Source organism: Peromyscus leucopus, chromosome X, assembly GCF_004664715.2.
Source record: "Peromyscus leucopus breed LL Stock chromosome X, UCI_PerLeu_2.1, whole genome shotgun sequence".
NCBI classification, from domain to species: Eukaryota; Metazoa; Chordata; class Mammalia; order Rodentia; family Cricetidae; genus Peromyscus; species Peromyscus leucopus.
The window spans coordinates 9,331,143-9,347,481 of NC_051083.1; the positions used below are offsets into that span (position 1 = coordinate 9,331,143).

Here is a 16,339-nt window from a genome sequence, read left to right on the forward strand (position 1 = left end):
TGTCTAGACAGTCTTAATTTATTTGATTATTGCTCAGCATTTATCTTCACTTTAGATAAATAAATCTCACCTAAGTTGAGGAATGTAATTATTTCTTAATTCATTATTTGTTTAAATCTTTCACTGAAATTACAAATATACTTCAAATGTTCCACCCAGACATCCTCAAATTCTGAACACAGTGAAAAGTTAAATTTAAAGCCATAATTCCCCCAGAAGTTTTATGAACACTAATCCTCAGATAAGACACTCCAAGGAAGAGTATTAATGTTCATAAAAGTTGGGATACTTATACTACTTCTCCTTTTGGGATAAATTTGCAGAGAACGCTGTTTATATTAAAGGCCCTGAGCAGTCCTGCAGCAAAATAATTAATAATAAGACTCAATAAATTCAGCATTTCTCTACACTCTGTTATTCTTTCTTTAAAAGATTGTGCATCAAAATACAGTGAGGAAGAACTGATTTAATCACTTTCAAGATTGTTCAAATAGTTACAGTAATAAGCTCCCAAAGGCAAGGCTCTAGGTTAAATAACATCATAACATCTATAAGTTAAGCATGGGAGCAAAGCTTTGAAATGGTCATGGCTTATCCTCTAACACCTCACAAAATTATTCTATTATTAGAAGTAATATTTCCAACTTTTCATATTGATCATCACCCCAGAATATGCACAGTTAATTCCTTACTATTTTGTGATGTTGTCCCTGACCAACAGAATTCCTATCTAACTACTAACTTGGATTCTTGAACTGAACACTCCAAGGACAATAAAAAGTATAATCAAACATCAGCTTCCACTAAAGTTTCTAGGCAACATTCTCAAAGCCGGAAAACAGAGAATGGAACCTTTACAAATTTTACTGAAAGCACATAGTAAACACTCCATTGACAAATATTGAATGAACAGATGGATAAATAAATGGATGAACGAATGAACAAATGTGGATACACAATAAAAAGTGTTTCAACGTAAGTCACAGCTCACAGTTAACTCATTTAATATGGAAATGATCAATTTAAATGTCATCTTCATTATAGTTTATAACTTATTGAAAGTCCAGAAAACTTTTGTCAATTATTACTTTCTCCATAAAATAATTCACTTGCAATTTCCTGTAAGCAGAATTAGCTGTTCCTTCCCTGTGCCCCTGATCCTGTGAATCAATCTTAAGCATATGCTGAATAGCCCTCATCTTGTAATACTTAGGACGCTAAGTCTTTTAGATTTCAGATTATCTGCTTAGATTTTATTTGCGTGCACACACACACACAAATAAATAAATAAATAAATAAATAAATAAATATAGTCCATATATAGTCCAAATTAGAGAGAGAGAGAGAGAGAGAGAGAGAGAATTAGAGAGACCCAAGTCTAAACACTGAATTCACTTATTTTCATTATACACCATATATGCATAGGTTTAAAGTAGCTTTATGCAATACTTCCCATGTGCTTTCTGACTATAACCTGCCACATGATGTCAGATGCAGAATTTTCTACATGTAGCATCTTGTGAGCACTCAAAAACTTTCAGAATTTTTATCTTCAAGTTAGGGATGCTCAGCAAGTACCAGCAGCACTTCAGATTCATAGATATTAACTCCTGCTACATAGAGGGGTCTTATGTTTTACACAAGTTACTGTATAGAGAAACTAACTAACATAAACTAGAGAACACCCCGTGATCAAACTTGTTTCTTTCATGTGAGTCAGAATTTTATCTAATGCCTTCAAAGGCCAATGATCTTTACAATCTATAATGAATACATAATAAACAATAAATGCATATTTATTATCATCAGTTTCACTTCAAAATGTATAATCTTTAAATATTGATCTTTCAAAATGACTAAAAGTAATCTTATTGGCTGGGGATATGGCTCAGGTGGTGGAGTGCTTATATAGGATGCATAAAATCAAGGGTTTGACACCCAGAACCATAAAAACTGACTTGGAACCTATAATTCCAGCACTTAGGATGTGGTACAAGAAAATTAGAAGTTCAAAGTCATCCTCAGCTACATAATGATTTTGAAGCCAGTTTGAATATATGAGATACTGTCTCAAAAAAAGAGAAAAAGAAATAAACAGAAAAAAAGAAAATTTACATTCATTAGTTTTAGTATGAATGTTTTGATTATTTCATCATAGTCTATTTACTATTAACTTTCTTGAGTTAGTAAACTTATTTTTGTTTGTTTGTTCGCTTATTTGTTTGAGACAAATTATCATATAACTCTGGCTGGCTTTGAACTTGATATGTAGCCAAAGAAGACCTTTAACTCCTGATCCTCTTGTCTCTTCCTAAATGCTGAGATTAAGAGCATGCATTTTAACATCCAGTTGGATTTTCTTACAATTTGTATGTTTTACCACTTCTGTGAGATCTCAGAGTCAGTCCAAATTACACTGCAGGCAGCACAACAGTGAAAAGGTTTCAAGAACATACACTATTAACCCAGTACAAAAGGAAAAAAGTCTATGTATAAAAATATGACCTTTTTAAAGTGAAAAATTCAAATAGCTTTTATCAGATTTTCAAGGGGATATTTGTGTGGTTTCTTCTCCCTACACCCCCGCTCTCCATTTCTCTCCCTCCCCTCCACCATGTGTTTGTGGTAGGGGCCTGTGATGCATTCACCCATGTGATCATCTGCAGAGGCCAGAAGTTGACTTTACTCTTCTTTTACCATTTCACCAACTTATTTTTGAAGCAGTGTCTGTCACTGAACCTGGAGCTTGTCTTTTGGTTAGACTATCTGGCCAATAAGTTCCCAGCATCTGTCTGTTTCCATAGCCCTAGCCCAAACCAGCTCATCCAGTATTCAACCTACAGACAGACATGCACCACCATAGCTGACTTGTGTGGTTTCCTAGGTTCCAAACTCAGGTCCTCAAGCTTGTAGAGAAAACATTTTTACACAAGAGCCATTTCCTTAGCATCTTCTTTTGGGTGATGAACCAGTCACATTCTGAAGTTCAGACTGATCTGGAACTCACTCTTTAGTACAGGCTGACTTCCATTTGAGATAATTATCTTGCCTCAGTTTTCTATGAGCTAGAATTAGAAATGTAAGCTACCATACTCAGCTTTCAGGGGTATATTTTGTCCAAAACGTTAAGAATCCCTGATCACAACTGTTTAATCTCTATACAGTATCCTAAATTCACTATTTTTAAAGTATATAGGGTTGTGTGGGCTACAGAGATGGCTCAGAGGTTAAGAGAACTTGTGCTGTTGCAGAAGAACTGGGTTCATTTCCCAGCACCTACATGGTGATTCAAAACCATCCATAACTCCAATTCCAAGGGAATCACCTGTTATCTTCTGGCCTCTTCAAGCATCAGGCATACACACAGTACACATACATAAAGTAAATGCAAGCAAAAACACTCTTACACATAAAATAAAATAAATATATCTAAAATGTACAAAGATAAAGTATTTATGTGCTGGCTAGATGGTTCAGTTAGTAAAGGCAGTTGCTGCACAGGCCTGGTGATCTGTGCTCAATTCCCAAAGCCACATAAAGGTAGAAGGAAAGAAGAGTACATGTGTGCTGTAGCGCTTGCACACACACGCACGGCGCACACACACACACACACACACACACACACACACACACCATACAGGCAATAATAATAAACATTTAAAGGCAAATATGTTTGTCACATGAGAGTTCCCAAACCTAATACCTCACATTTTTCAATGTAACTGTCCATGAAGCAATAGTAGTATAATACAGTCACATGTGTAAATTACTGTCAGATAACAGCTACTAGGTTTTAGTGCATCAATCCTCCAAGTAAGTAACAACAGTTAATACAGATCCATGGATAAGCCTTCAAAGCAAACTAGTGAGATAGGGAATTCAAATGGACTGTCCTGAAAGTAAGTATTTTTAAGGATCAAAGGTCTAGTTAGATCACTGAGAATTCTGGGATATTTGATAATTCACTGCATTTTTGAGCTTCCATTTTGGCCCTTTTGAAATCTTATGAGCAGTTACTAAGACCCTCAGACATATTTAATATGTAATTAACTCTCAAAGTTAAGAGCCTTGTTTAACCTCTTATCGACACTCTTGTCTTGCTCAAATACTGTTAATAGGTGGAGCTTTGTTTACTTTGGCCTACCAACTGGAAAAGGGCTTTTAACTCAGAAAAGCCATGGGGAAATGTGGATATATATCTGTTAAGAGATCTGGGTGCTAATTTAAGCTACTACAGGATGTCAATATAAAAGATAAAGCAAACCAATTCCAAAATACAGCATGGAAGAAAACAGTGCTAAGGAATGGTACAAAAGTAAATCCAAAGATGAAAACCTTAATGAAGCTAATTAATTACCAAGAAAAGAAAATACTGAAATGTATAGATGATATACCAGGTTACATGTAATTCAACATCTTTTTTTTTTCTTGAGATAGGATCTCATGTATCCCACAATGGCTTCAAACATACTATGTGCTGAATATGACCCTAAACTTCTGATCCTCCTGCTTCCACTTCCTGAGTAGAATTACAAGTGTATAACACCATGATAGGTTAATGCAGTGCTGGAGACCAACCCAGGTTTGATGCATGTTGGCAAGAACTCTATCAACTGAGCTATATCCCTTGACCCCCATCCTTTTTTTCAGTACTGGGACTTGAATTCACAGCTTTGCCTATACCAGGGATGTGTGTACTCTACCACTGAGCTATACTCTCATTTAATCTTACCACTAAATAACAAAACCACAATTAAAAGACTTTAAATTTCTCTAATTCACAATGCAGGTGACAATATAACAAGGATAGTGTAATCTAAAGGAAAACAAAAATTGCTGTTTATAATTATGCATTTACCACAATAAAGAGGGAAATAGCTTAACACTCAACTTGTCTCAAATGCTCACAACATTTAGAAAATATTTGTTTCAATCTTTAAAAAAAACCTTAGTATGAAACCCATGCATCTCAAACATGCATGTGCATTCACTAGGCAAAACTTAAAAAGTATATACACTACTAAATCATAGGATTGAACACTTTTGCAAATTCCTGTATGTGAAAGAAAGCTACAGTATGTCCTCACTATTTCTGGCAACTGCTGAATCCAAATACTGCAAAATTTTTCATGTTAAAAGATCTCTCCACCACAACTGCACAGATTATGGGGTACAATTTCATCAATAATGCATTATAACATTCCTTTTCTTCATACTGGGTCTCTGTGGTCCATATAATTAGATTATACTTAGATTTATTCTTAAAAAACATTTATCACATTAGCTGAGAGTTATATACAAATTCAAATCAATTAGCACTGATTAAATGTTAAAACTGCCCATTCAATGTCAGATCCATCCGAATGTTCATTTGACCATTTAAAAAAAGATTTTTTAATCAGAATTCAAATAAATTTAATTCTTGTATCATTGTTTAAAAACAACAAAATAGTTTATACAATAGAATGAAAGTATTCTGGTGTGCTTTTAATGAAAAAAATCAAAATAAAGAAAAGAAGTATCCTGAAAGGCACATAATTCTCATGCTCACTGAACCTCAGAGTATACAATAACTAAGCTATCAAAAACCAATACTCTCTTTTAAAATGGAAGCTTTTATTTAATCACTGCAAAACCATACAGTATGTGCTACCAAGTTTTGGGTTAAAATGTTTAAAATGGTCCTCATAGAAATGATTCTTATAGATGATGTATTTCAGAAAAGGGGAAACTATATTATGTAGAACTCAATGCATTAGTCATTCTTCTTACAAAATGACCTTTCTGTCTTAGATCATGAAAAAATTCAATCCCTCCTAGTACCAGGTTCTGGGCAGCTAGTGCTCCTAATTGTAGTAGAGCTTGGCTCACAGATAAAAAATGTGTATATTGAGAGCTCTTTCTACATGACACTTAGTATTTGCTTGAAAACAAACAAAAAATATTTTATTTTTTCAAAAAAAAAAAAACAAGAACCATTCAGCACTATGACTAAGGTATTTTCATTAAATACATGCTAACCTTTCACAGTTCAGAAGTACAAAACTCATAGGCAGACATGGCACACTGAATCCTTCAAGTTGCTCCCAGAATCATATTCCTAGAGGTATAAAGAGAAGCTATTTCCCTCCCCTGGTATTTCTGTCATGAGTTTAAATTAAGTACTACTTGGTGTCTGGCATATAGCCTCATGACCCTAACCAATGCTCCTCTGGTGTCTACTGTTCGGGATGTCTTTTTTTAATTGTCTTATCCCTGTCTATTATAATAAATCATACTTCCTTCTCAAAGTCTCAGTACTTTGTTCATAATCATAACATTAATATTTGTCTCATTATATTCATGTTGATTATTTGCCTACTAATAATTATAAGAAGATAAGGACAATTTCTGGCAGGGATGCTAGTTATCTTTATATCCCTCTATCCCTGTGATCTACCTACTGCTCAGCATATAGTAGAAGCTCTAAAATGTCTGAATAGGTTCAGGAGTCAGGGCTCTTGAGTTGCTTAGAGGAATAGAGTGCTCCCCCTTCCCTAACTGTATTCAGAGCTATAGTTAGATAATCACTAAGGAGATGCTGCCAGGAGGATTACAATTGTAGGTGATTAAGCTAGATTGCCTGATCTAAAGCTCTGAGATTCCAAAAGCCCTATGAAGAATGCATATTGTCCTAAGAAGGTGGCCTTTTTCTGTTTCTTCACTCTCTAAAAAGAACCATTTCAGAAATTTCTTGAATAATGACAAACATTTTTTTTGTCATTTATTCGATCTGTGACAGTTACGGCTAAGAACTAGCATCTAAAGTCAGAGAGTGATACATTGTCCTTAAAAATAAAATTGAGAAGTAAGAATCAGAAAATAAATGTATCTTGTTAAACATAGATTAAAATCTCAAGAAGGGAGAAAAATCAATGGGAGTCAGGGTGATCATCCAGATATTGCAGGGCAGATAGAATGCACTGTCAGAAGCACTTCTATGTTAAGATGAAAACACGGAAGACATAAAGGGACAAAATAAACAGACTAGCGCTATGACAAAAGGCACTAAATCTCACATTCATATTGAGGAAAAGTGGGTAATACTATTTGTCCAACAAAGTGAAGCCAGATGATTGACAGTGTAGATTAGGTCTTGAGACACTGGTAATATGAAACCACTAAAGAACTTGAGTAGAAAGGTGAAAAAAAGTGGTTAAAGTAAATCAATCAAGCCTGGGAGAATACTGCATGCAGGGTGGATGTGAAGAGAGAGTAATTATTGTAAAGTAATGCCACTGGGAAGGTATTATAACTCAGGTAACCTTCAGGAGTCAAGAGTCTGCCCTGGAGATGGGGGCATTAACACGATAACCGAGGAAGCAGAAGAGGAGTCAGTCCAGCTCAAAGGACCTGAGGATGTAACTCAGTATAGATGTATGTGCTTGACATATGTGAAGCCTGGCACATCAAAAAAAAAAAAATAGTAGGGAGGTGTAAAAGATAAAAGAAAAGGACATGACTGGGAGATGTAGCTCATTTGGTAGTGTTCACCTAATGTTCATGAAGCCCTGGGTTCCACTGCTAGTAATGCATGAAAACAAAATTGGGTATGGTGGCACAAACCTGTAATCCTAGCACTCAGGAAGTAGAGGCAAGAGGATCAAAAGACCAAGATCATGCTTGGCTACAATGACTTCAAATTCAGTCTGGACTATGTAAGACCCTGTCTCAGAAATAAATAAATAAAATAAAATATAGAAAAGGATGTATCATAAATGATGGAGAAGATGATATCCAAGAAAAGAGGTAAGGAACCGAGGAATCTGCAGTATATAACTGCAAAATATCCATGAAAAGATAAGCCATGGCATATAAGTTTAGAGAAAAAAAGATTTGATTTAAAGACTTGAGAGCTTTCTATAGCTAAGGGAACACTGGAGTAATAGAATGAGAAAGAAGTACAGCAGAGTCTCAAGGTGACTTCAAAAAATGGAAAAGGTATGATTAATAGATGATAAAACTTCACTATTCAATAGTATCATAGAAAACAGAGTTTCAAAAGGTTATAGATTATGGATTATAAGCAGGGCTGTTTCCCCTCACAAGTACTAACACAGGATAAAAACATTAATTAGATGGGTGGACAGAAAATAGGGTATTATGGTTGTTATAAATGTTCTGTCTTATGTTTTCAATGACAAAATAGAAATATTATTATTCTTTGTACAAAGATAAAGCTTTCTAAATGTGAATCAGTTCTCAGCAATGCCATTTAGAATATGTCCTCTTCTGGGAGCTACATTATAAGCATAACATGGCAAAAGCTAATTATCGACCATAGATTATAGTTGCATAAGTAGCATAAGAGTAGTAAGTCCTAACAGGGAAGTTTTAAGGAATATTCCAAAGTATTTAAAACTGCCACAGAGCTGCTCTTCTTTGAGAAACCTAGACCTATGTTTTGGGGTGTATCTTAGCTTCCTTCCAGATTGTCACTGTCCCTTAACCCTTGTGCTTAAAATCTATGTTAATAACATTACTGTAAAAAAATTCTTCCAACTCAGCTTCAATAAATAAAAAAATGTGATGTTTCCAAAAACCTGGGAGATAGAAACAGGAGCATCAGGAGTTCATGGCAGCTTCAACTACAGACAAATGTGAAATATGAGGCCAGCCTGGACTATATCAGACCTGTGTCAAAAAAAAGAAACAAAGGGACTATATCATAGGATTCATACCATGGGATATAACCAAGCCTACATAAAGAAATGTGTTGTGAGTTCACAAGAATGCTCTCACCCATTCAGGAAACATACAGACTGTATCTAATACCTGAGTCAAACATCCACATCTATGTTAGTACTAAAACATTTTGGATGACAACACAGAAAAGAATGTTTCTAGTCAGTTTGGCTCCTAAAATCTCTCAGATCTGACTAGTAGAAATGACACTAAGGGAAATTAAGTCCTTTTTTCCAATGTTGCTGGTGAACTTAAAGTTCGTGTTTGGAATAAGTAAGCATATTGAGCAAAAAAAAAAAATGTTCTTTATATCCCCCAAGGAAATGAACTAATTAGTAATTCCCAAGAATAGGTACAATTTTTTTTTAATTTGGATGCTTTCTTTAAGAAATAAGAAATCAATACACCAGGTATGGTAGCAATCAAGCATTTGGAAGGGAAAGCAGGGAGATTAGAAGCTCAAAGCCATTCTAGATACACAGGGATTTCAAGTCCAGCCTATGCTACATGAGTTCCTGTCTCAATCCAGGACCATCACAAAACAAAAGAAGAAAGCAAAATTGTAACATGACTCAGTATGAAGCTGGTAATTTACTTAGAATGAGATCATAAGGGACCTGAAGTCTTAAGGTTCATCAGTTACATGCTAAATACACTTCTATTGATGACTAAATATTAACAGTCAGATGTGATAAAGGAGAAAGAGCAAGCAATTAGACAAAAGAAAAACAAAAGACAAGGCTTGGGATACAGCTCACTTGATAGAGTGCTTGCCTACCACACATAAAGCCCTGGGGTTGATCCCCAGCATTCCATAAAGCAGGCATGCTATCCCACATCTGACTTGGTATTTGGATGCTAGAAAATCAGAAATCCACGTTCATCCTTGGCTACATATTAAGTTGGATGCCATTCTGAGATACATGAGACATTGTCTCATAAAAATTTTAAAAAGTCAGGCTGGAGAGAGAGTTCAGCTGCTAATGGCTAGACTTACCACCAAATATCAAAAAAATATAAAAAGACAATGCTTTCTTTAAGGAACACTGGAGACAAATCAAGAACAGGACAAGAATAAAATCCCAGCAAAACAGCAAATGGTGGTATGTATTAATCAATTTATACTACATATTATCATATTTATATTTTAGTGACCAACAACATTGCTTCTACAGTACTTGCCTAGAAGGACCAGGTTTTTGGAAACACCAATCCACTAACCTGTAGGCACTCAACAAGTGTTTGTTGAAGGAAGGAATGAAAGAAGGAAAGAATGATAAATGCTCCTTTTTCTAACTCTTCACCAGGATCTGCTTCCTTCTGATGCATAGCACGAATGCATACTATTGCTGCAACAGTTCATACCAATCTGGTGATTAAGATTGTTTTCTCTGAAGAGGATGAGTCCAAAGCTACCTACATCTAAAATATATAAGCATGTCTATAGTCTACTCAAAGGGGACATATATTAAAATGGATAATTTGGAGCCACCCTATTTACTGCCTCTACTGCCTTTCTCCCTCTAAGTTAGGTCTTGCAGGTGTATCTCTGAAATTATTAGCACCTGAGTGAAAGGGGACATTTCAGCTTGGGCTTCTACCTAGAGCCAAATCATAATTCCTACAATTTTCCAATATGATAATTTAAGTGGCAATTTAATATACAAATATTGAAGAGGTCTCCAGGAAAATAGAGAAAAAGTTTATATACCCCTTACGTGATGAGCCATCCAAGCCAGGGCCTCCAGACATGGTGCAGGCAGTGTAGCTCTTATTTAGTAAGGGGATACAAGGTACTCCCTGACTTTCCTTGGGTCCTGCTTTATGAAGAGAGTCCCTTTGGGCAATAAATACTCTACACTTTTATTCAAGTTCTGAAAAAACACCAGGAGTAGGTTGAATCTTACAGCTCCTTTAAAAAAAAAAAAATTACCTTTTCCTAAAGAATTCTGCCTCCTTATTTTTTACCTACTCAAATTTTCTAAGTGATGGTGCTTTGTAGAAGAGTATAACTGAAATAATCCTACTACTTCAACAGTACAGACATCCATTCGCTGATATTCTGTTCAGAAGAAAGGATGTGAAAGCAGGGAGGCCAAGCAACCACCTCAAGAATTGCAAGTAAAGGTCTTAAATGGAAGAAAACAGGTCTGCAGCTTCCCAGGGAGGCGATTAGACCTCAGAAGAGTTACTGAAACTCTCAAACCACAGATTCTTGGTTTTGTAAAATAGCAGATGTGTTGCCCACCCATAAGACTGTTGAGGACAGAGGAAACTCATATAATGTGCTAAATGTAATTGCATAGCAAAAGCTAATTAATCATTAGTATTTAATAGTAGAAGTCAAATTATTTTGCCTCCTCCACCACTGCATACCACCAGCAAAGAAACCAACCCCCATTCCCATCTGGCATGATCGGGGCCCTGCCATAGAAACACTCTCACATGCAGGAAAAAGACCCTGCCAAACACAAGAACATTGCAAGTCCCCTACCCCTGGTCAGCCAGGGCCCCTTAAGCTACTGTTAAAGATCCAAACTGACCTGAGATGCCGCCTCCAATCACGACTACGTCGAACATGTGGCCTGTGATATTAGGCTTCTCCAGACTCGTCATGGTTTGGGTGAGATTCTTCGGAGACTTGGGTTTAAAAGGGGGGACCGCCCAGGGTGGAACAGACCCTTGTACCTCCCCCTGCCTGGTGTCTGGGGGCGGAGCCGAACTTTCCACCCATACCCAGGGGGAGCCCGGCCCTGAGGGCGGAGCGGGCCCTTGTGCAAGGGGAGCGCTCAGGGGCGGAGCTGATCCTGGTTGAGATACCCTGGGAGAGCCCTGCACACCAGGCAGGCATGGCTCTTGTAAAGGCACTGGAGGGGCATGGGAAGGAGGAGGTCCTTGCGGCAAACCTCGGGGGTTATACCGTGGGTGTGTTGGGGACGTAGGTACTGGGCTATCGAGCACCCGAGGTCTTTGTACCGGCAGCCCGGAATGGAAATAGGGTGCTGAAGGTGATGATGTGGATAACCAAGCAGAAACGGACAGATTGTGCATGGGGGCGTCTTCTATCGACACCCGTGGGGTATTTTCTTGAGGTTCAGGTAGTTCCAACGAAGACACGGACGTGTCACTGTTTGTAGGGTATTCTAGTGGCAATCCCCAGGGGTAGTTAGTCACTGCGGGTAAAGTGGGCTCATCTACGGACCCTCGGGGAGTGCTGATCACTGAGGCAGGGATAGACCCTAGTTCTGACTCTAGGGAAGTGCCAGGCCTAGAAATCATAGAAGACACTTGCCCAGAAATCACCGAGGACCTTTGCCCCAAAGAATGGGATGAATCCGGGATGGATTCTATTACAGATAGGTGCTGGGAGACAGAGCTAAGAATGGAGTAGTCCGAGGGAGGTATCTGACCGCTCTGGCTGTGGGCATTTAATTCCCAGGAAGAAGACTTTGAGATGGGGTCATTCCTCTGGCCAGAATCATCATCGAGCTGAGAAAGGTTGGTGGAAATCAAGGAACCAACCAGCTCCTGGGTAGACCCGCTCATCGGAGGTGAAGAATGGGGTTGAGAGGCGGTCTGCCACTGAGAGTGGGAGGACTCGTAAGAGCTGCTAGAGATGCTGTCTAGTTGGGACATCCCCACAGGGGGCTGGGAAGAGACAATCCCGGTTTCGGGGGCCCATTCTACCTCACGCCCCCTTCGGCCGCGGCCGCGACCGCGGCCACGCATGCCGCCGCCTGAGGGAAAGGCGGCCTCATTTTCGGCGGCATTATTTCCCGACATAATTCTCACAATGGCGGGACGCAGCGAATGGCTGCCTTGAGCCCTCCCCTCAACCCTCCCCTCAACAGCGCTCGGCTTTCCGCGCCCAGCAGTTACCAGTCGCCACCCGGAGGCCCAACCCAAGCGTCCGACCCACTTGGAGGCGGGGAGATGAAGCGGCGGCGCGGCGCGGCTCCGCCTTTCCCGCCAACGCGCGATACTTGTATGCGGGCCTCAGGGGCCGGACGATACCACCGCGAACGGAGCGGGGGGAGGCCGTCGGGGAGCGGAGTCCGCGCGCGCGGAGGCGTCGATTATTGGCCTGCCGCTTTCATGGTTTCTTTTGAACTGAAGATTTCTGAGCCGAGAGCGGGCTCAGAAAACATAATACGTAAAGGAGAAAAGCCCAAAGGACGAAGTGACGGAACTCTGTCTAGCTCAGTTTGGTCTAGTCCTCTGGTGACGTCACGAGGCGGGGCTTTCGGCGCAGCCTCGAACTTTCCTTGGACGGGGTGGGGGAGGGGAGGGCGGCTGCCGGCAAACTGCCTGTCTAAAGGAGCGCGTATTCGTTTTCGGTGGTGTGTTTTCAAGCAAACGTACCTCACCAGAGTCTAAACAGATATGCGAGGAAAATAACGCAGCTACCACAAATTAAGTGGTACCGAAATTTAAGAACGAAAGCTAAAAGATGCCTAAGGTGCAAATTAAAAAAAGAAAGAAAGAAAATGTGTGGGGCAATGTAGAGCACAGCAGCATACGCTTGTAATGCAAGCGTTCTGGGAGGGCTGCTCTGCGATGTGAGTTCCAGGCCCTAGGGGCTGGGGGTGGAGGCATGGCTAAGGAGTGAAGGGAGTGGTAGGGAGGCCGGAGAGAATTGAGTACTATTCTTCCACAAACACTTCATTATTTATTATCTTTCTAATCATTTTTATTTGTTGACAAGATTTCATACATGTATATAATGTATCTGGATCATATCCACCCCTCCCGCTACCTGAGACACCTCTACTATTTATTTAATGTTTTTCTTTTAAAGATGGAGTGTCACTGTACTGATCAAACTGGCCTCAAACTCCTGAGTTCAAGTGATCCTCCTTCCCTTGGCCTCTCTATTAGGGAGGCAAAGCTTCTGGAATTTTTATGTCCATTCATGGGCAGTTCTCTGAGTTTCCACAGTGAAACACTAAATTAAAATTTTATTACGTTTATTTATTTTGTGTGTGGGTACATGTGTACCTTGGCCCTCGTGGAGATCATAGGGAACTTTCTGGAATCTGTTCTCTCCTACCACATTTGGGTCCCAGGGATCTAACTTAGGTCATCAAGTTTGGGAGCAAGTGCCTTTACCCACTGAGCCATCTCACTGGCCCCCAAACACCACATTTTAAAAATAAAGGACTCTAATTGGAGTAGTTTTCAGGATACTATCCAATGATAAAATCAAGCTGTGAATATAAACAGCATACTTTTATGCATGTATATTTGTATCCTAATGTAAAAAAAAATTACTTTTCAAGAACTATAAGAAGGATAGACAAATGGACGAGAATGGGATACAAAGGGTACAGATGAAATATTGCTCTCCTGATTTTTTTAGAATAGTTCAGCTCTTATAAAGACATCTTCATGGATTTTATGAAACCCTCCAATTCATAAATAGACCTGTATTGGTTGTAAGTCAGTTGAAAGAGATATACAGCAAAAACTACCACTTGCCACCAAGCATTTAGTGCTTTCTTTCCACAAGAATTCTGACAGTAAATCACAAAACAGTCCAAACAACTAAATTGTAGCTATTCTCTCTAGTATTTCAAGTGATAGTTTAGGTCTAAGGGAACAGGATTCACACCAGACAAGTAGGGGATCTAGTGTAGGTTTGCAGCCTTATACCTTAGAGAAGCAAGTATGTTTTATAATCATAATCCCATAGCCTTAGTTTCCAGGGCCTGACGAGAAACCAGATTAGTAGTCACCACACTGAAAGAAACCAAAAGTTATGGTTGTATCAATAACTTATAGCTTTTTAGAGTGTCTATCAGTTCAGATACTATTTACCAATCAGAAGGCACATTTGCTGTAAGTAATGTCACCAAATAAAATCGAAATAATTTGAATATTAAAAAGAATTGTAATGGGATCAGAGAGATAGCTCTCTGTGATTAAAAGAACTTAGTGCCAAGCTTGGCAACCTGAGTTCAATCCCCAGGACACAAATGGTAGAGGAAAGAAGGAACTCCTACAAATTGTCCTCTGACCTTCACATGTGCACTGTGGTATAGGTATGCCCCACCACACATAAGTAAGCAAATGTAATTTAAAAAAAAAAAAAAAAAAAAAAACAATTGTGAAGCTTGTATAGTGGCATATACCTATAATCCCAGCACTCAGGAGGCTGAAGCAGGAGAATTGTGAATTTGACATTAACCTAAACTATATAATGAGTTCTAGAGTTCTAGTCCATGGGCTATAGTGTGAGACCTTATTTCATAAAAAAACCAAAAATAATCTTTCGAAGCCGGCACTCCGTCAGGGACGACGAGCCATGTTCAGCTCGAGCGCCAAGATCGTGAAGCCCAGTGGCGAGAAGCCAGACGAGTTCGAGTCTGGCATCTCCCAGGCGCTGCTCGAGCTGGAGATGAACTCCGATCTCAAGGCGCAGCTGCGGGAACTGAACATCACCGCGGCCAAGGAAAATTGAAGTTGGTGGTGGCCAGAAAGCTATCATAATTTTTGTACCAGTTCCTCAGCTGAAGTCTTTTCAGAAAATCCAAGTCCGGCTGGTTCGTGAATTGGAGAAAAAGTTCAATGGGAAGCACGTGGTCTTCATTGCTCAGAGGAGGATTCTGCCCAAGCCAACTCGGAAAAGCCACACGAAAAATAAGCAGAAGCGCCCCAGAAGCCGCACCCTCACTGCAGTGCATGACGCCATCCTCGAGGACTTGGTCTTCCCAAGTGAGATTGTGGGGAAGAGGATCTGCGTGAAACTGGATGGCAGCCGGCTCATAAAGGTTCATTTAGACAAAGCCCAGCAGAACAACTTGGAGCACAAGGTTGAAACTTTTTCTGGTGTGTATAAGAAGCTCACAGGCAAAGATGTTAATTTTGAATTCCCAGAGTTTCAATTGTGAAGAAAATGACTGAATAAAATGTCATTCATAGTAAAAAAAAAAAAAAAAAAAAAGATGAAGATTCTTAGTAAAAAAAAAAAAAAAAAAAAATCCCAAAGCCCATTGTGCTATGCCAGTGTGTTTCTGCTCTGTATCCCTGTTACAAATACAGAGAAAAGGATTAAAAACGGGATACAGCTTGGCTGTATCTTTGAACAGATGGATTTCTGCCTCTGGAATGCTAGGATTAAAGGTGTGTGCTACCACTGCCTATCATCTATGCTTAATATTGTGGCTGTTCTCTCTCTGGCTCTAGATAAGTTTATTAGGGTGCACAATATTTTCGGGAACACAATACCACCTCATTTCCCCTTTTTTTGTCTAAAATTTAAAAAAGCTTATAACTAATACAAGAAAAACTATCCAGTAAGTATATACAACATATACAATCAAGATTACATTAACAATGTCTAGTCCATTAACATTTGACAGATTCAGATAAAAACTCCATTATATATATTAACAATGTCCAGTCCAGTAACATTTGATAAACTCAGACAAAAAAATTTATTACTTATCTTATTTAAAACAAGTAATTTCTTTTTAAAAGTTTTTATAATAGATTGAGTAATCTACCTTTTGTCATTTTTATATCTTTTTTTAAAATCTCTGACCCCAGATAAGTTTATTAGGGTGCACAATATTTTGGGGAACACAATACCACCTCACTTCTTTACAAAAAGTGT

At 38.8% G+C, this 16,339-nt stretch overlaps 1 protein-coding gene and 1 pseudogene across 1 annotated transcript in view; one reads left to right on the top strand and one right to left on the bottom strand.

The window, feature by feature from the left end:
* Positions 1-12,535, bottom strand: part of LOC114697631 (amine oxidase [flavin-containing] A) — a 68,101-nt gene extending 55,566 nt beyond the window's left edge. The window contains exon 1 of the mRNA XM_028875899.2: positions 11,268-12,535. Coding sequence (XP_028731732.1) covers positions 11,268-12,507 — 1,240 coding nt within the window. The 5' untranslated portion in view covers positions 12,508-12,535. The remainder of the gene's footprint in view (positions 1-11,267) is intronic.
* A 2,478-nt stretch (positions 12,536-15,013) lies between these two features.
* LOC114697612 lies at positions 15,014-15,667 on the top strand (annotated as a pseudogene).
* The last annotated feature ends 672 nt before the right edge of the window (positions 15,668-16,339 follow it).